The sequence below is a fragment of the Camellia sinensis genome, chromosome 10 (assembly GCF_055761805.1).
Source record: "Camellia sinensis isolate YWXY chromosome 10, ASM5576180v1, whole genome shotgun sequence".
Taxonomy (NCBI): Eukaryota; Viridiplantae; Streptophyta; class Magnoliopsida; order Ericales; family Theaceae; genus Camellia; species Camellia sinensis.
The window spans coordinates 91,139,705-91,160,408 of NC_138970.1; the positions used below are offsets into that span (position 1 = coordinate 91,139,705).

Sequence of the window (20,704 nt, forward strand, 5' to 3'; positions counted from 1 at the left end):
CGGGAAGAATGAAATTCGCAGCCGTAGCTGCCGAGTCCCGGTACGTAGCTGCCTGAATTGGATACACAGGGCGATACAGGCCGGTTGTCGCCGGTACGGCTGAAAACCAGCGCAGAAAACTGCTCGTGGCTCCGATGCTGCTTTTGGTTTTGGATTGCTAGTCTTCGTTAAAGTGAGAGTGCTGCTTTGAGGTTCATGAGGAGGTCGTGCTGTCCTTCAGTGGCTTCCGACGTGCTTCAGAATGCTTCTCTAGTCGTGAGCCGTTGAGCGTAGCTTTGAGGCTACAAGAAGCTAGGTATGATACAGACATGGGCACAGTGTATATATTTTCTATTTATATTTTATATAAATGTATATTCATAGTTTTGGGTCAAGACATTTTGGTGAAGACATGGGCACAGTGTATATATTTTCTATTTATATTTTATATAAATGTATATTCATAGTTTTGGGTCAAGACATTTTGGTGAAGATAGTGTGTTGTTTTGAGTAATCTGGGCCCATGTGTTTCTTTAACTAACTCATGGGTCTACTTGGTGGTGAACTGCTGTGGATTTTTTTTAAATTGTAGATAATTAAAATTTATAATTGAGACTAAAATAAATATATATTATTTAGTTGAAAATGAGTCCAAAGTATTTGTTCATATCAAAATTTTGATTAAAATGTGACAAATTAAGACAAAGAGTCCAAAAAATGTATAAAATTGAGTTTTAGAGGATTGCTAATGATTTTTAAAATTTCACAGCCGTGACACCCGATTCTCGATATGTAACGACCGATACTACCGATACCGATACTCCGCAATTGATACTGTTACGTTACCCGATACCGCGATTTAGAACTATGATGAGAATATGATAATGTAGCTTCTCAAAAATGATAATAACCACTGGGGTTGCTCTTATTTGTGACACTTGAACAATTCAGGTTACACCAGAATTGTGGCACCCATGATATGGACATGGATATTTATTGTTATTACAAATTTAAAATAAAACTAGTAGAAGCTCTAATACAAGTTTTTAATAACAAATAAAATGAAAGGAATTACAAACAAATTAACACCACCAAGTTTATTTCTGGCCAAGTGATCTGTAGAGAGTAAATAATTTTTGTTCAAAGAGGGGAATTCAGAGCTAAGAACGCTGCATGCCATCCAGCTTGTGTTGGATGATACATGTCCCAAAAGAATGCATTTTCGGGGTTTTCACACACTGTGTACAGCTTTTCTCCTTTGTCATCAATGCCACCACATGAATACTCACTGCTTATACCTAAACAACATGGCTTCAATGGAGTCTCAAACTTCACACTTCCTGCACAGGACATAATACAAGTAGATATATTATATAAATGGATATGGTTTTGATTTTACAAAAATATATTTTTGGTCCTCTGATTGTAAGAGTAACCCCTTACAACTTAATTCAAATTGCAATGTCGCCTCCTCTCCATTGCATGTTAATGAGGCTGACAAAAATTAGCATTTGAGGGGTACTAATGAGGTTGGAATATTGATTTTATATTTTTGTAAGAACACAATTAAAAGTAGAAGGATTAAAGTAAGATTAATTTATACAAGTGTAGAAGTGCTAATAGAATATACCCAGTTATAATTTTTCTTTGCACCCACTATATGCATTGTAAACTTTGTACCTTTTCAATCGTAAAGAGAATGTTTGTCGAGTTAAGATAATTGATTTTACATATTTGCCCTCAAAAAAATGCCACACGTGACTCAAATGCCAATTATAATTAGACTTACATATCAATTATAATTAGACTTCCATTACAAAGAGTTAGGTCTTAGTTAATTGGTTCTTAAACAATTTAGGAATAAAAGCATTTTCTGTTTCAATAACGTCAAATTGACAAAAGTATTACATTATAATTTGTTTTAAAATATAAAAATTGACGGTTAGAAAGAATTTTTTTTGTATAATTGGATGTCTAGACTAGTTTGCATATATCTCAAAATCCCAGACCCTGAAGTTAAAAGTCCGACAAACTTTCAGTGATCTTTTAAGATGACTCGAACTCAAAGTCCTTAGATCTTATCGTTAGATCTTTACCGCTTAGCCAACTCCTTGGAGTCGATGGTTACAAATAAAAATTATGAGACAAAAAGCAAAAAAGAAAGAGTAAATCACCTGATTTGTTCTGGAGTACTGAAATGAAAGAGTCATAAAGATCAAGGATGACAAATGGGGAGTCATTGGTGCCATTGTTGAGGTTTGCCACAGCTTCAGTGAGTAAGCGGTTGTGATAAGTGGCAGCTTTGTTGTCAGTATCATTGCATTGTTGGAAAGAATTTTGAATGGTGCGGCCAGGGAGACATCCAAGGGGCTGCAGAGCTGCTACTGCTACTTTTTTCACTCCCGTCCCATGAATGCGTTCCAAGTTCGTCTTAAGTTGATTCACTACCAGATTTATGAATGTTTCCAAATCCTAGGCACACAAATAGAGTCCAGCACAACTAATCAAGCAAAGCATAATATTGTTGAAAGATGGTTGAAACCACTAAAAGAGGAGCACAACTCATTAACGATAGTTTAGTGGTGCAAAATTATTATAGAATCAATCTATTTTTTTATTTTATTTTTTTTTTTATAGATAATATATACAAGAGAAGATGCAAAATTAAGGAATTGAATTATTGAACTGATGCCATGATGGGCCCAAAGGCCGACTCAGCCGTGTACGATTATAGAACTGGACACATTTAATGTGTTAATGTTAAAAAAGTAATTTTTTTTTAGTGAGTTTTAAAAAAATTACTAAATACAAAAAAAAAAATCAAAACAAACTGCAAATTCAACTTTGAAATTTTTGTAGGGAACTTCTTGAAAATTGGCCAATTTTTTATTTTTGTTATTTTAAAGATTTTCTAGTATAGAAGGATTTTAGTAAATAATTTTGATAATAAATAAATAAATAAAATTCACTGGCTAGACAAAAAGTCCAACAATTTTTTTTTTAAAAAGCATTTGTCATAAACAGTTCTATTCTGTTCCTAGCATTAATCAGATATTGGAATTTGCATCAGAAAAACAGTCATATTTCTGTTCCTAGCATTATTCTTGACTTTTCTCATTGTTTGTTGGGATTTGTGGCTAGCTAGAAACTCATCATCTTCGAGCAAGGTCGAGTGAACTGGGAAAAGCTCATCGACACGATAAAGATCCATGTTGCCTTTTGGGTAGAAATTAAAACAGGATTTCCGGGCTTCTCAATTTATGATTTTTTGATGCAAATTGATGTGGTTAGAAGGATCAAATCAAAGAAGAAGCAAAAGTGTTATCTAAGACCTAGGAATTAGTGTCTGTTGCTGTTCTTTTTTTTTTATTATTATGTATTTAGTCAGTTTCTTGCTTTCTTTCCCAGTAGTGTTGTTGTTGGGGTTTGCACATGATTGCGCTTATTTTTGGGTGCCAATCATAGTTTTAAATCGCGGTATCGGGTAACGTAACGATATTGATCGCGGAGTATCGGTATTGGTAGTATCGACCGGTACGTATCGGGTATCGGGCGTCGCTACTGTGAAATTTCAAAAATTATTAGCAATCTATCTAAAACTCAATTTTATGCATTTTTTTGACACTTTTAACCTTAATTTATCACATTTGAATCAAAATTTTGATATATAAAGGCACTCCTCATCATAATGTTAGATAATTTTTCGAACAAAATGATTAAATGAGAAAAATATGATTCAAAATTTGATGCACATAATGTTGGACTCTGCAAAGAAACTAATCAACACATAAGAGATTGAAATAGAAAAACAAAGTGGGACAACAAATATAAAGGTTGATAGGGATCTGCAGAGCTTTACTTCAATATATATAAATGCTCCTAATATACACTACTAAAGAAAGGGCCTTTTGAGTCGGTTTTTTGAATCGACAAATTTTACTTTTTGCAACGGCACAGAGTTACCGACTCCAATACCAAACCTTTAGAGTCGGCACCGTTGGCCGACACAAAAAATTAATATTTTATAGCATTACTTGAGTCGGTTCAATTTACCGACACAAAAGATAGACCTTTTGAGTCGGCATAGACCTTTTGCGTCGGCAAATTTGTGCCGACGCAAAAAATTATACCTTTTTGTGTCGGCAACTGATGCCGTAGCAAAAAAAAAAATTTATAGCCAAGATATATATATTTACTTGATTAGATTTAATAAATATATTTATTTATACATATACTTTTATATTAATATTGAGTGTATATACTATAAATAATATATATCTCATTTAATATCTAAAAGAGGTATGGTGGTGAAGTGGACTTAATGCGGTGACTTCGGGTCAAATCGTCCAAATGGAGTGTGTTCAAAACTTGGGAGACTCAATGAGAAAATTATGGATTAAATTTTTTTAAAACATTTAACCACTTTTTGAGTTGGCAATCTACCGTCTCAAAAAATTGAAACTTTTTGCCGACTCAAAAACTTTTTGCGACCCCACCATTTTCATCCCTTGAGTTGCCGTCGAAACGCCGTCGCAAAAAAGTTTTTGCGTCTGCAAATACGCTATTTGCAACGACACTCTGCCGACTCAAAAGCCCTGTTTTCTAGTAGTGATATATATAAATATTTGAAGAATCATAAATATATATTAAAAAATATCTCATTTTCATCCCATACCATAATATAAACAAAAAATAACCACAGAACAAATAGAAAAAAAAAAAAAAAAAAAAAAGACAAATTATAAACCGAACACAACAATTTAATAAGGAAAAGCATGACTTATGATGAGAATCACACTATAATAGAGCAAAAGCAGAAGGCAGTGGATGGTTCTAGATCACGTGCATCATCTGATAAGGTTGAGGAGTAGCATATAATATTTCATGTAAAGTTGTTACAACTGTAGATGGTTAGGGGTTAGTTACAGAATTAGTTTGATAGTCAGATAAAGCTTAGGTGTATGTCATATCTTGAATAAGATATAAATATACTACTCTGTACTACAAGTTATTCAATCAATAAAGAAATGCTTCTTCTTTTTCAATTTTGCTTTATGGTATCGGAGCCATAGCTCCAACGAGCATAGATCTTGTGAAGGCTCTTCAATGGCTGCCATGGAGTCCTTGTCTTCATCTCTTCCCCGTAATCTTACTCTTCTGATTTCAACGATGAAGCTTGAAATCGGTGATGGCTTTGCTCCATTTTTAGCCGTACCGGACTGTATCGGAACTATATCGCTAACGTATCGGATTCAGGCCGATACATATCGGGAATCAGCCGCTACGGACGTGAAATTCATTCTCACCAATATACCGGTGAGTATCCGACTCAGCACTCCAATTTTCCGATATAAACCGGCCGATACGACACGTATCGGCCGATATTTAGAACCTTGGTGCCAACCTAATTGATATTCATCTACCAAGCCATGAGGCATATCTTCCCCAGCCTATTCTATGTAACCTCTCTTTCAATTTAATAAAATAATATCTTTGTCAATCAATAAAAAAAAATTTGATTGCTATCATCTTTGCCTACCAACTCCAGAGGTTGCTGTCATTTTTGTCCCTACGTTAACTAGGATCCAAATTTGGCAGCTGACGGTTTCCCAAAAGACCAAAACAGAAGTCAGCATGTCACCATCATATAAAATTAGAAAATAATAAATATTATCCTGTAGAAAGATTTTTTTTTATTTTTTATTTTTTGTAATTATCTTTGTAAGCTTTTCCATATCTAAAAAATAATGAAACTTATTATTAAGCTTTAAATATGATAAATTTTAAATGTTTACATGATGTTTGTTGTGTAAGTCTACATAAAAATGAAAAGTCGGTGAAATTCATCTACAGTTGTATTACACAAAATAAAATTACAAAAATATTCACAAAAATAAATAAAAATAAATTCAATATGGCCCTAGTAGGCATTCTTCTAGGTGTCGTCTCCACTCCACCTAATGAATATTAGGTCACATGCTAATTTTTTGGTTCAAATTTATTTAGGCACCTTTTTATGCATTATACATTATTGATTTCATGTTTTTTTTCAAGTAGGAAAAGGAGATTATGTAAAATATATTCATAAGAATTAAACAAACAATAACATATAATACATTTAAGAAGAAATACAAATAATAAATGACGAACACCTACTAATAATTTTGAACAGTTGTTAAATGCGACAATTATTAAACGTGAAAGAACTTTATAAAAAAAAAGCAAAGGTGTAACACTAAATAAGATGTAAATTAATATGTACCGTTTGAGAGCCGCCTTTAGCGACGTATGCACTGTAGTCATTGCCGGAAAGAGTGACTAGTGCCAATGAGGACTGCAAGTCCGATGTGTTGTAGATAGGAGAACCATCATTGATAAGGCTTCGGAAAATGTCAATCTGTGTTGTCATGTTTGGTCCCGGAAGCAATGTTTTGAACACACCAGTCCCTCCATATGCAAAATTTATCCCATATTGCACATGATCTGGTGCATAGTTTGTCCATCTGTATGCAATCGGAGTCTTTAATCCCAGAGACTTAGCTGCATACATATATTTTCACACGAGTACACCAAAGGTTAAGCAATACCCAGAGAACAAGAAAAGTTGTGCGTATAGTTCATTATCATAATTTGTTAGGAATTTACAGAAAATCTGATTAAGTGTAAACCAGACGACACCTTATTTAAATTTGTCGGGCTATAATGTCATTATTTTGTGATTCTATTTGTACTTTGTCACTAAGATAAGAGAAATTCTAAACCAATTAATAATGGGTTTTATTATCTTACAATTTTAATAAATATGTCTATGTATTTTACACAATATATGATTTTTTTTAAATTTTTAATCAAATCTTAATAAAAAAAAAAAAGTTATCTGTTAAGTTTTGAAATTCAGAGAAAAAACGTACAAATAAGACATAATTTAAAGAGATTTACTGTAATTTATACAAATAATATTCATCAAAATTGCCGTGTTTTTATTTTAAATAAAAGGTTATATCATCACCAGAATTCGGAACAAAATTTATGCTTTTACTCCGTTACCCTTTTTAATCATAGTGATGGTAAAAAAGTGATCAGATAATGTATAAGAAATATATATATATATATATATATAAGTGATTATTTTATCATCAACACAAGTTATTTTCTATAATAGCAAACTCTATGCCACATGATAAACTTAATTTTTCAAATATAAAAATCAAATACAATACAATTTAATAATTACCACATTTTGGAGAGTGTACTATTCACACATGACATACCTTCTTATTTAATAACTAGTAGTATGACCGAATGTTATGGGGGCAATATAGGGTGAGATTTTTTTACAAATTAATATTTAATGATAAAAAATAATGGGTAAATTATATTGTTAGTTCTTATATTTTGGTTCTTATCTCATTTTGATCTATATAATTTTAATTAGTTTTATTTTGATACTAAATTTATAATTTTAATTTGGTCCAATTTATTACAATTTTAGTATTATTTGATAAAAAATGCACACATAAGCCGTATGTGTTGGGCTTTTAAAGGTAAGATTATAAACTTATTCAACTTAATGAGTTAATCATAACCAACTTAGTGACTAATTTTTATTTTTATTTTTTCAAAAACACTAATCAACATTATCAATTGAATGAAATTGACACAAAATCTACATTTAAGAGTGAAAATCGAACTAATTAAAATAACATGGACCGAAAATAGTACAAATAACAAAATATAGGGATTATGCTAGGGACCCCAAATATTTTATTAATTGTTCTACCAAATGTCTTATATGGGTGCAAGACTCACACCATGTGAGTTCCATGTGAGTCCTATATGAGATATTTGATAAAACATTTGAGATCTCTAACATTACTCTATTTCTTATTCAACTTCTCAATAATAAACATTTTTACCATTTATTTAAAGATAATTTTATTTTATGAATTGCAAACAGAAATTGAGTTACATAAATTTACACGTATTTTGAGAAACAGAAAAAAAAAATCAAATCAAACATTATAAGAAGCCTAATAAATCCTACCAAATAAGAGGTTTACTTGTTTTGATGGCAAGTGGTCATTGATAGATGGTGATCCGCTCCATTATTATATTATTTAATAATGAATGTAATGATGTATATTTTTTTTTTAATTTCAAATAATTATAAATTCATATTCATAATTCATACCCATTAAATATAAAATGGAAACCAATAGACGGGAAAATAAATAATTTTTTTTTGGCAAAAATTAAGAATAACAACTCACACACATCACTTGAAAATATACTTATATATATATATATATACTCATTACATCATGTTGACAAAAATAGAAAGAGAGTGACCCACCACCAACCACCTACTATACTTGGATCATCATAGTATAAGCAATGAAAACCTACATGCTTGAGAAAAGCAAATTATGAACCTTATCATAATCTGAAAAAAAAAGATATAGGAATGGGAAGTCTCAAAACTGAGAGATCATTTTGGAAGGAAGAACTAGTCCATATCAGAAGACTTTGCTGAAAAATTGCTCTGTTGATATTATTGCCTCTTGAGTTTATTATGTTTGGTGTTTATTGCTTTGTTTAGTTGCACAAGAAGTCTTGAGAATTAGGTGTGTAACTTTGTACTTTGGGTATTTTCATTTTAATGTTTTTGGTGGTTTGTCTTTTCAACTTTGTTTGGCTTGGTTTGGGATTCTCATTTCATGTGCCTGATGCCTATGTTAATGTGCTTCTTTAAGGTATTATGATTTTGCCCAAAACTTTTCTTATTCATGTCATTTGTTATATTGCTTCTACTACATAATTCATTAATAAATTTTATTTTGTCGATTAAAGAAAATTGAAATGTATATATCTATGTATATAAAAACTATTTAACTGCTTGAAATTTATCTTTTCTTTTCGATTTTGCTTTTTCTTTTTAAATAATTTATTAATGGTCACCTATATGTTGAGTGAATATTTTTTTTCATAATTACGCAAATATTATTGGTCAATTATGCAATAAATTTTTTCGTAATTACGCAAACATTCTTAATCAATTATGAAACGTAAATCTTTTATTTTTTAACAAATTACAAATACACTCATAAGATTTGTTTAAAATATAAATTGATCTTATAATATTAAAAATTACAACTATCGTTTATTAAAAATCTTAATTTAACACAATATCCAAAGGAAAAAAAATTCTCCTATGCGATAATAAGTTATCAAAATTGCTTATTGAAAAAAAGTTCTCATATCATTAAAAATTGGTAATTGACTTAATGATTTATTTATTAACAAAATGATTAACTGAAAAATATTTTTCATACTATTGAAACTTGTTAATTTAATTAATGATTTAATTATTAATAAAATTGATTATTTGTTATGCAAATATGATTTGTATATTAATAAAATTAGTTAATTATATGTGTGGCTTCGTTTGGCATAAAGGGTTTGGGCTAAGATAGCTATAAAAAGGCAAAATAGGCTAAAAAAAATAATAAGATAAAATGTCACATTCAAATCTTAATCATTTTATTTTTTCTCTCACAAAAGTCTAAAAAAAAAAAAAACCAAAAAGTCCCTTCCAAACGAGGCTTTTTGGCCCCAAACTAAGCCTTGTTTCGGAACAGACTATTTTAATAATTTTTTAATTTTTTGACTAAAATATGAGATAAAAAAAATTAATATATTTGGAATATTTTTTGACTTTTTAAGAAAACATGTACAAAAAGTGGGAAAAAAAAAATCTTTGACTTTTTATATAGGTTGTGACTTTTTGATTTTTTTAATAGCTTTTTAGCTTTTAGGCTAAAAAGTAATGTTGTCAAACGATAGCCAAAAAGTCAAAAAACCAGCTCACATTCCAAACGAAGGTCATATGTATTTTTTATGTTTCTTTATTAGTTCAGTGAATTATTTTACTAATTTTTTTAATATAGGAAAATTATCTTAATATTTGTTTTATATTTATATGTTGAAAAAAGTTACACACAATAATTTTTTTTTATTTTATAAATTTGAAAAAATTGTTAAAAATTCATAAATTCATCTAAAATAATATGATAATAAAATTGGAGCTTATGTCATTGGGTGCATAACAAAACAAAAAAAAAAATTAATATCTATTATACCACATAAATCTATTATATATAGTAATTTGTTCTATTCAATTTTATAAAATAATAATTTAACTTTTAAAATATTATCAAAATATAATATTTAAATATACTACAATAATAGCAGTGCCTGACGTCGGCCTTTCAAAACTAATATATACATAGAGAGAGAAAAATGGTGTTGGGTGTACTGTACCAATGTAATCAGTGAGGACACGACCCGATGAGAAACGGCCGGTTGGTTTTCCAGGAAAGGTAATACCATAGGGGAACTTCCAAGAACTAGAGTTTTTTATCCTGGTGTTTCCTGTATCTGCATACGAGTCCCCGAATACGAACAGCTTCGTTGGCTGAAAACCATACAGACCATGGTGGAGCTGGTAGTGGTGGTGATGAGAAGAACCTTGCACACATTGATTCCCTGTATACATACATACATGCAAACACACATGCATAAACATATATACAAGTGGGAGCAGTTGGCTAATTAACTCTGCAATTGAAAGAGAAATAATAAGCAATGATTGCTTTACCTGTGAGAAGGGAAAAGAGGAAGAAACAAAGGGAGAAGAAAAAGAGGTTTTGTGTCTCCATGAGAGAGAGAGAGAGAGAGGATGGAGGAGAGGACTGATATTAGAATCACAAGGCTTGGGGGTTATATAGGGTTGTGCCTTCTCTCTGTTTAAAAATTATTAGTTTAAATAATTAATAATAAAAATAAATAATAAATAATTTAATATTATAAGATGTATATTGTTTAAGTGATCACTATATTTTTAATGAAACTTAATATTTTAGATTCAAAATTTGTTTATGCTGTGTATAATAAATTTTTTATTTTTTTTATTTCAGCATATATAAAGGTGCCACGTGACTTGAAGAGAAGAAGATTTTACTAAACTAATTTAAATTTTTATTTAATAATAGTATAGATATAAATAGATAGACAAATGTGCAAAAGGAATTGTTTCCGTTCTAAACTTATAATTAAGGAAAGATTTAATAGATATAAATAGATAGATAGACGTGCAAAAGGAATTGTTTCCATTCTAAACTTATAATTAAGGGAAAGTTTATTATTAAAGGGTTTATAATAACAAAAAGCCTATTATTTCAGAAAAAATGTGCAAATAATTATCAAGAATTGAGATCTATGGTCCATAACCTTTGTCGTGGGGTCCATCCTTCGAGTTTGAAACAAAATTTTGAGTTTTTTTTTTTTTTTTTGGGGGGGGGAGCGGGAGAGGGGGGTGTCGGTATGATAGTTCTCTTATTATAATAATTTTTAAAATTTTAAAATAATAATAAATTTTTATAATTATTTTACCATCTTTAAATGATGTAATGCATTCTAACCATTTACGGTGGTGTTATATGTACTAATTAATATATTAATTAGTGTATCAATATTAGTTATTATATTATTATTGATTTCACTCATTAATTACATTACAAATATCAAAAACTTCTTAAACTATACCATATCATCAATTGTTATACTAATTAGTATACTAATTCGTACATATAACATTGTTCAACCATATATAATTTGTGTTATGGTAGAGACCCCAAATGATTTATTAAATTTTTTTTAAAACCTCTTAAATAGGTGTACAACCTATACACATGTAAATTTGTGTCAATCACACATTCATATGAAAAAATTAATAACAAATTTAATAAACTATTAGAGATTTCATAGCATTTTCCATAGGATTTGAATCCGTTGGAGAATGATCCACCTGTGGATGGATATACATACACAATTGAAACATGAAAAATATTATTCATGCACATGTTATGGGGTGCATCGTTTCGGATGCACTTTATCATAAAATGTATTAATTTATGCTACACACGAAGTGAAAATTTGTGTTTTTCCAATTATAAACTATTATAAAATAAAAATAATTCATAGTGTTTATTTAAACTATGGAAAGCAATTTCTATTAAAAAAAAAAAAGTTCAATAATTTTAAAATAATTGTCAAAATTTACTTGTCAAAAGAATGTTAAATTTTGTTATTGATTAGGTGAATTTGTTTATTAAGTATATTTGGTATGAGGGGGCATTGATATGACTATGATTAGATTAAGTTAAACTACATAGGAAGAGAATATGTCAACTCAACTCTAGCACAATATAATTGATTAATATAGCCATCGTAAACTCCTAATTTTTGTTTTTTAAAATTTCAAATCCACTCAACTAACTCATTATAGATGGATTGTTATTATTATTATTTTCGGTGTCTTAGAGTGCTTTTCGATTGTGTCATTTTTAATAGTAATTTTAATTTAGACCATTAGCAAAATTCAATTGAAAATGATTTGTTTTAACAAATGCTTAGGTGTAAGCTCTAAAAAAACACGCACACATTTTTTTATTGTTCATTTTTTTATAAGTTTTTTGAAAAAAATATAAATAGGCAATATGTTAAAAATAAATTATTCAAAAAATATTGTTTAGTTGAAAAAAAAAATGATTAGAGAAAACTAAAATGAAGCAAAATAATAAGAGGAATTTATTCATAAATCCCTATTCATCTACTTGTATTTCACTTAGTGCAAATTATTGTTTTATCTTCGAACAAATCTATATTTACATAGTTACTAAAATTCTTCTAATAATAATATTTACATTAACCGCGTGAATATTCCGTGATGTGAACATTCACACTGTAAAATATGAATATTCACATCACCAAATTGCTTCTCGTTTAAAATATTTATAAGGGTAAAATTGTTCATAAAATACCTTAAATATGAGAATTAAAATTTGGTAGATCAAATGTCCAAATAATAGGATTTATTGAAAAATAATTTCCTAATAAATCTCCCAAATAAGGGGTAATTTTGTAACATTTGCACTTAAAAGAATTAATGTTAAGATAATTAGTAATGTCATTACACATGTATATGCTAAATTCATATATGTGATGTTAGGTTTTTGTAATTGGTAATCCCCGTTTGAAAAAACTCATTTCAGTTGTAATTTTATTCAATCTTTTGTTTTAGTGAGAATGTGAGTGTTTCTATGTGAATCTAACCCGAATTGTGCCTATGCAGAGGAGTTTGTGGTCTTAAGACCTTCATGTTTGCCGCTTCATTGACTATGTACAGTGATCGAATTACCCGGTCAGCTCGTAGGACTCTAGGGAGCAGCACCCCATGGAGGGTTCAAGGCAGCGCCCAAGTGAAGTTGAAGGGTAGCGTCCTCGAAGCCAAAGTGGTTTGACTGCTTGAGCAGTCATTTGTGCACTCGAGCAGTAAATGGCATCATCTAGTGTTTTTGCAAAGCATTTGAACTTCCAGAAAGCAAGTTTTACCACTCGAGCGGTGAATGCTGCTGTAAACACCCCATTTTTTTACCGCTCTTAAGACTTGGGCGTCCCATGTTGAACACTGAATGATGATTATTACATTGTACAATCATTCAATTTCTTCAGCAAAAGGCTTCGGTTTTGCGTTTCAGAACCTAAAACCTTGCACTTTCTTCGGACCAAAACCTACTTTTTTTCTAGCCTTACCACTCAAAGGCCTGCTGGCCAACAAGTGGCCGGCAAGCCAATTTTTATTTGCCGGCCATCCCTCTCCATAGCTGGCCGGCCATGTTCAACGCCAGGCAAATATTTTACAGCCAGCTGTCTCTCTATGTGCATGCCTTGTACCAGCTGGCTCAATACAGATATTTTCGATAGGGGAACCAATTTTTTTTTATAAATACTTGACCATCCCTCATAGTTAAGGTTAGAAAATTTTGCCAAGAGCCCAAAACTTGCCAAACCTCTTCCTCTCCCTCTCTTGAAATATACATACACCATTCATACACTTCCTACGTCAAAACTAGAGGCTTCTTGTTGAGATTATTGAACATAAATTTCAGCTCTTGAGAGTAATCACTTTGTGGTTTGTGAACTAAAAAGCGTCATATCTTCAAGAGGTACAGCCTTTGCCATCTCATTCCTTGTTTACACTACTCTTTTCCTCTCATTTTCTTGTTGTTTATACTTTGTTTTGACTGAATTTAAGTGCTGAAACTTGAGATTTAAAAGCTACCAAAGGTGAAAGGGTTAATCACCCTTTCTTAAACCTTATTCCATAGCTCATATCCTTGTTCTTCACACTTGTTCCTTTGATTTATATACTGTTTTTCAAAGTCTTCAAAGGCTAAAATATGTGATTTAAAGGTCCAAAATGTGGAGGGGTTAGCCACCCTTCCTTAGGCTTGCTTACTAGCTTTATTCTCTTCCATTTCTATCTATATTTTCTACTCTTTCAAACTGATTTTAGCACTGTTTTATGCTATTTAAGGGATGTTTAGTGTGTTTATTTAGTTTATGCTTTAAATACTATGCTTCTATTGTTGTAAGTCCTCATAGATTTGGTGGTTTAGGCCATAGATACCAATCTATTTGAGTTGATGTAGACACCCCATTTTTGACTGCCAATAAGACTTAGGTGCTTTATCCCGGGCACTCAATCAAAAAAGTTATGTTGTGTTGATGATTTGAATTCTCAATGAAGGAATCCGAATTCGAGCCCTAAAACCCTAACCCTTTATGCTAAAAAATGTTTTAGACCTCAGGAATCTATTTTTTTGGAACATCGTGCCAACCTACATTGAGCCCATAATACGGAGGCAGGGGAGCCACATTGGGACCCTGTCGTGGCTGTTTGGAGCCCGACCGAATCTTTTGAGTGACGGACAAAGTTTGGGGCAGAAATCTGCCAACTGTCCTTTTTTGAAGATTTTATAACCTATTTGCCTCAAATTCTATAAATACGAGGCCTCACCTTTATTTTGAGGGTTACAGAATTTTCAAACACCCTAAAAGGCATTTGAGAGCTCCTCCTCCCATTGCAAGGCATTCTTTGTTCTTGTATCACCTTTGAGTTATACTTACATATTAGATACACCATTAGAGCTTGGACTTGGAGATTTTGTTGAGACTGTGACACCATAATTCAAAGGCTTGAGAGTGCTTTGGGTCAAGCTTAATTTGCAATAGTACATCCTCTTTAAAAAGGTATAACTCTTACCATCTCTTTCTTTTGTTTATACTAATCATTTTCTTCATTTTCTTTGAGTTTGTGCATTGTTGGAAGCTACTTTCAAGGGCTGAAATATGTGATTTAATTCACAAAAAGTGGAGAGGTTAGCCAACCCTCCTTAGGCTTGCTTGCCTTGTCCTCCCCTATTTTCATTTACTTCTTCCACTATTTTTGAAGTGTTTTACATACATATTTTTTTTTTTTTGGTTTTAGGAGCTATTTAATTTGCTTAATTAGTTTATGCTTTGAATATCATGTTTGTAGTGTTGTAAGTCCTTATGGATTTGGTTGTGTAGGCCTTAGACACCAATCCATTTGAGTTAATAGTCTTGTTTACTTAGTTTTAAGTAAATAATCTCACTTTTGCCATAATCAACTTCGCATAACTGTCTCTACAGGAGGGTTGGGGGGCACCGGGGGAGGGGGGGCGCGGGCGGCTGCACCCCCAAAAATTTGAAAAATATCATATATTATACTAGGAATTTTAAAATAATTTAAAATTATAGGAGTTCGCATTCCCAAATTTTTTTTAGATAATTTCAAAATTATATAGAGTAGCGTCTCCAATTTTTTAAACTATAGAGTAGCCCTCCCAAAGTCATAATCCTGGATCCGTCCCTGTCTTCAATCTCCCTTCTTTCTTTGCTTCTTTTGACTAAGAGTTGTATCCAACACGAGATTACAGTTCAAAGTATAAGAAAGAGACCCCTCATGTGTTAAATGGTTTAGTCTCTTTAGAGATTCATTACCAGGGCATTATATATCTCTTTTGTTGAGAATGATCCCTTGTTTGATACTCTTCTTAATCGCCGGTGCATTGTTTCTAAGGGACTAGTTTTTAACTTAGACCCTTGGAAATCTCAAAGAAAGGTTTCATTATAGCTTGTCATCAAGTTTGGATTTGAGGTCATTATCACCCTTCTCGGGTTTGACTCCGAGTCCATTATCGCTCAGGAATATGTTTGATTCCTTCTTTGTGATTTTTCCAGTAGAAAAGGGCTTGAAAAGTTAATTTCTCAAGTTAAACTATGCTTGTTCATCTTTATTGCTTTTGGACTTAGTGGACGTAAATATCACTTTTGGAAAAAATGTAATAAACAATAAGAAACGGAGAGGTAAGATAAAATTGGCTTAAAAATTGATTTGAAACTGGCATAAAGAGCTAATAAAATTGGTTCGATTCGGTTGGACGTTATACCGAATCCGTTGCTTCTAGAGTCATCGCATACTAATTTCGTGATGTTTGATGGTTCTTAAGGCGTGTTTACCCCCTTTCTTGATATCGACTTCATGATAGGAGGGAGGTACTGTTAGTCTTTTAGTTTTTAGTAAATTCTTGTGTGGTTGCTTCTCCAACCATCATGCAATCAACTTGCGATACTTGATAGTTTGAGACCCGAATCTGCTCCTCCCTTGAACATCTTTATGATAGAAAAACGCAAAAAGGACAAACATGGCTTAGGAACACTCTGTCTGCACTGTTTTCACCTCAGAGCACAAAAACAATCTTCTGTCCAAAAAAAAAAGGGCACGACCCGATTTTTTTGGGCTTGGCTGAGCCTCATTATGGGCTGGCCAGGCTCCAAAGTTTGGTAAACAGAGCACTTTTATTGAAACAGGGAGCAGTGGCTGAGGATAAAATAGAACAGTTTCCCAGGAGGCAAACAAAACAATTTCTAACGGCTGTCTTCATCGACGCGTGTGGGATCCTTGTTCATTATTTACATATTATTGTCGTAATAAATTAGATAATATTCATTTGGATTTGTAATAAGTAGTTAATTCGGACACTTGGACATTCAGACCCTCTTTCATAAGGGCAAAATTGTAATATTGTGTATGTCTTTCAACCACTATTCTTCCTCCTTTTTATTTACTTGCTTACGATGGTTATATATAGCATAATATTTTGGTTTCATACCATTGCCATGAATTGTATCCATTTTTTGCGTGCATTGGGTTCAGTTCATCATTCAAACATTATTGTCATTTCTTATTCACTTGAATATGTACGCTACCATATGCCTTGAATTGATCCATGTGTTATGTCAAGAAGCCGAATCTGATAGTTGCATTTTGTATGTGTTGCATTAGTCCCTTGCATAATTAGAGCATGCATTTTTCTAATTGTTTTATTTCCTTTGGCTTGCCTCGGAGTACTACGCGAGCATTTCTTAGCACATTGCATGCATGTTTGTGTTGCCATATCACGAATATTACGATGAGGCTAAGTGCTTATTTGATATACCTATTTGAATGCCTGTGGATGAAGGCTTTTCACTTAAGTTGGGATGATTTGATTAATGTACATATGAGCTCACTTTTTTAAGTAGTGCATATTCAAAGCACTTTTCAAAACAAACATGAAATCAAAGCATTCCAAAGTAGACGAAGTAATCTATACTTGCGTACCTCACATAGTAAAGTTAGCATAATGATCAGAACAAGTGCATATAATGTATACAAAAATCACATCATGATTAGTAGAGGCCGATCTTTGATCGAGTGAGTGGGTGCTCAATTCATGACCTTCTTCTCTCATACCTAAGTTCCTGAGCCGAGACACTTTGGTTATGACGGACAAGTGGCCTTTGGCACGAGTCACGGATTTCCTAAATTTTTTAAAAAATATTTAAGTGGCGACTTTGAAATCTGGCAATGCAGTCCATATTGGCATCTCTGATGATAAATGGATTTTCTAAGATTTGTCGGACTTGGACTCTCATTTATTTAATCTATTTCACATTGCACTTGTGAAACTAGATTTAGAACCATGGGAGTCCGAACTAGAGGGCTATCATATCTGAAGAGACTAAACCCCTCTAAGGAGCATGAAAATCAAGCTACAGTTTCTGGCAACTCTACTGGGAAAAATTAGAGAACTTGACTTGAACTTCATGATGTGAAATTTTATTTACATATATATGTTCATTGCATTTGCATTTGCATTTGCATTGTCACTCTGAGTCATTGTGTTTTCTATCTACTATTCTTAGATGGCTTGCCGGAGGCTTGCCTAAAAAACTTGCCGAAAGACTGGCCGGCCATGAGCTCTGCCATGTTAAAAACACAACTCTTGGATCTAGATTATCATTGTACCATTTGATCCTCCTTTCACTTCTTGGTGTTAGGTGTGAGAGGTATATTAGGTAATCTTGCTGAGATACCCCTTTTGACCAATCGGCCTAAATGCATATAGTCAGCCTTAGTGACTTTTCAAACATAGGACATGATGCCCTCCTATTTACTAGGCTATTATTATACCACTTGTTTGAAATAGAGAAACTCTAGATCATTCCAAAGCTAAGACCAAGTAACCCTACCCCCTTCATAGGGGTGTTTTGGTTCCAATTGAGTGTTACGTGATATGCTTGGATTGATACAAGGGTTCGTGAAAATCTAGTTCAATGGTTCAGTATATGGAGGAAAAATTCAATAAGGAGTACGGTCGTTCAAAGCTGTGATCATGTTTGCTGGAAATTGGGCCGAGGTGTTGTCCAATTTTTTAATTTGCTTTTCTCATTCTTCTTTTGCTAGGTAGTCTTACAATCATAGCTTTAGAGAGACCCGATATCCTCAAATTTTTGTGGACTAGCTCTAGTAGACTTTGCAAAACTCGAGATCTTGTTGGCGGTCAACCAGTGTTAGTCTCTCTCCCACCAGTTGTTCAATGGAGAATAAGCAGACAATTATCATCACCAACACAGGTCACTCAGCAATCAACTGTCCGTTCTCACCCACTTAGCTCACCAATAACTAACACACCCAGACCCGTAATGGCGCAGAGTGTAGAAGAGGTTGTTGCTATGATGACAGCTTTTCAAAGAACCATGGATACACTGAATCAAAGGATCGCCGCTCAGGATAAAATTATTGCTGAAATGCGACACCCATTTGGGCATCGGTATCTATTGTACATTTAATCCCGGTTGTCTAGCCGAATCCTGATCCACCTCCACCAGTTGAAAACCCTCAAGTCCTGGATCCCCAAGAAATGTTATCACAAGCTCCAGCTTTCAGGCCTCTGGCACTGCCCCACGGGGGACTCATTCCCTTCAGCATCAATGACATTGATCTGGCTATGATAAAGATCTCCAAGTTAGTGAAGGCGCTAAAAAAATCCCAAGGCTTCAATTCCATCCCAAATATTAAAGACGGTTATACTGAGGCCTCTGTCAGATTGTCGAAAAAGTTCAAGATGCCTCACATTGACAGATTTGATGGTAGTGGAGATCCTATTGCTTATGTTCCTATTGCTTATGTTTGTCATTTCTCGAATGTTCTGAGACTAATGGGCCTGACTCAGGCTTAGAAACTATCATTGTTCGAAAGAACCTTAATGGATGTGGCAACTATCTGGTGAGGATTCGACTAAATGAAATTGGGAAGAACTGTCTGAGGGGTCTGTTAGCCAATACTCATACAATACTCAGATAGAAGTAACAATCAGTGAGCTGGAAGCGACTACTCAGAACCCTAAGAAGCCCTTCATTGATTTTGTTACAAGGTGGAGGGTAAAGGCAGCCAGGATGATGAACAGGCCCTCAGAAAGGGAGCAAGTCCGATTGGTAGTTCAGAATCTCGAACCGAATATGTTACAAAGGATGATAGTTGCGTTGCTGTCTACATTTTCTTTTTTGCATAAGTTGGGGGTTCAAATTGAAAGCGCGTTTAAAAAAGGCATCATTCAAAGAACCAACGAGCCGGCAAAAAGGCCGTTTACCAGGAGTACCAATGTTAGCAATAGCACTATTCTTCATCCTGCTGAGATTAGCACCATCGCCACAGTAGCCAAGATGGCCGATCCTTTCGCCGGTGTAATCTCACAACCCACCGGTCCAAACTGAAACCAATATAGAACCTTCACCGTCCTTCACATGAGCCCAGGCCGTGCCCTTAAACTTCTAATGGAGAAAGGGCACCATAAGCCCCTCGACCCTCGATCTCTCTCTAACCCACTCCCACCTAAACACAATCCCACCCAATGCTGCATTTTTTATCAACAGCACGGTCACCCCACCGATCATTGCTATCACTTACGTCATGATATCCAAGATCTCATTGACAATAAAATCATTGCCCTGCCCTTAAAACTAAATATGACCACCAACCCACCCCCTGTCCACAACCAAGTCCCTCTACCCAGAAATATCAACCTTATCCATACACTACCGTCCAATTTTAACCCCAATAGATATATCACCCCATCCCATTTATCTAAGCCTGAGGTGGTTATTCTGAAAACCACGGATATGTACATGATGGATATAACGCCCAAAACCCAATTAGGGCCTGTGGTGGCAGAAGTGGAAAAGAGGAGGAATTCACCAGAGAAAGGGTTGTTTGACACCAAAGTTGTGGAGAAAGGGGCCTCACTTGCAGAAGAGTATGAGCCCAACCCGTACATTGTGGCTGCGAACCAGCCAAAGCCTATAATCATATTACCAAACTCCTTCAGCATCAATGCCATTGGGGAAAATGAACAGGGGCAAAATCTGAATGATTGGCCTGAACAAGGTCTTGATGCCCTGGCCGAACTAGAAGAAA

General features: G+C 33.2%; 1 protein-coding gene across 1 annotated transcript; it reads right to left on the minus strand.

Annotated features, from left to right (window-relative positions):
• Positions 1 to 880: 880 nt before the first annotated feature.
• LOC114277918 (GDSL esterase/lipase At5g03610) lies at positions 881 to 10,775 on the minus strand. Its single transcript, XM_028219881.2, has 5 exons — positions 10,637 to 10,775; positions 10,300 to 10,524; positions 6,242 to 6,519; positions 2,154 to 2,451; positions 881 to 1,319 (listed from the first exon to the last, which is right to left on the minus strand). The coding sequence occupies exons 1-5, from the start codon at positions 10,695 to 10,697 to the stop codon at positions 1,120 to 1,122; spliced, it is 1,062 nt and encodes a 353-aa protein (XP_028075682.2). The 5' UTR covers positions 10,698 to 10,775; the 3' UTR covers positions 881 to 1,119.
• Positions 10,776 to 20,704: the final 9,929 nt, after the last annotated feature.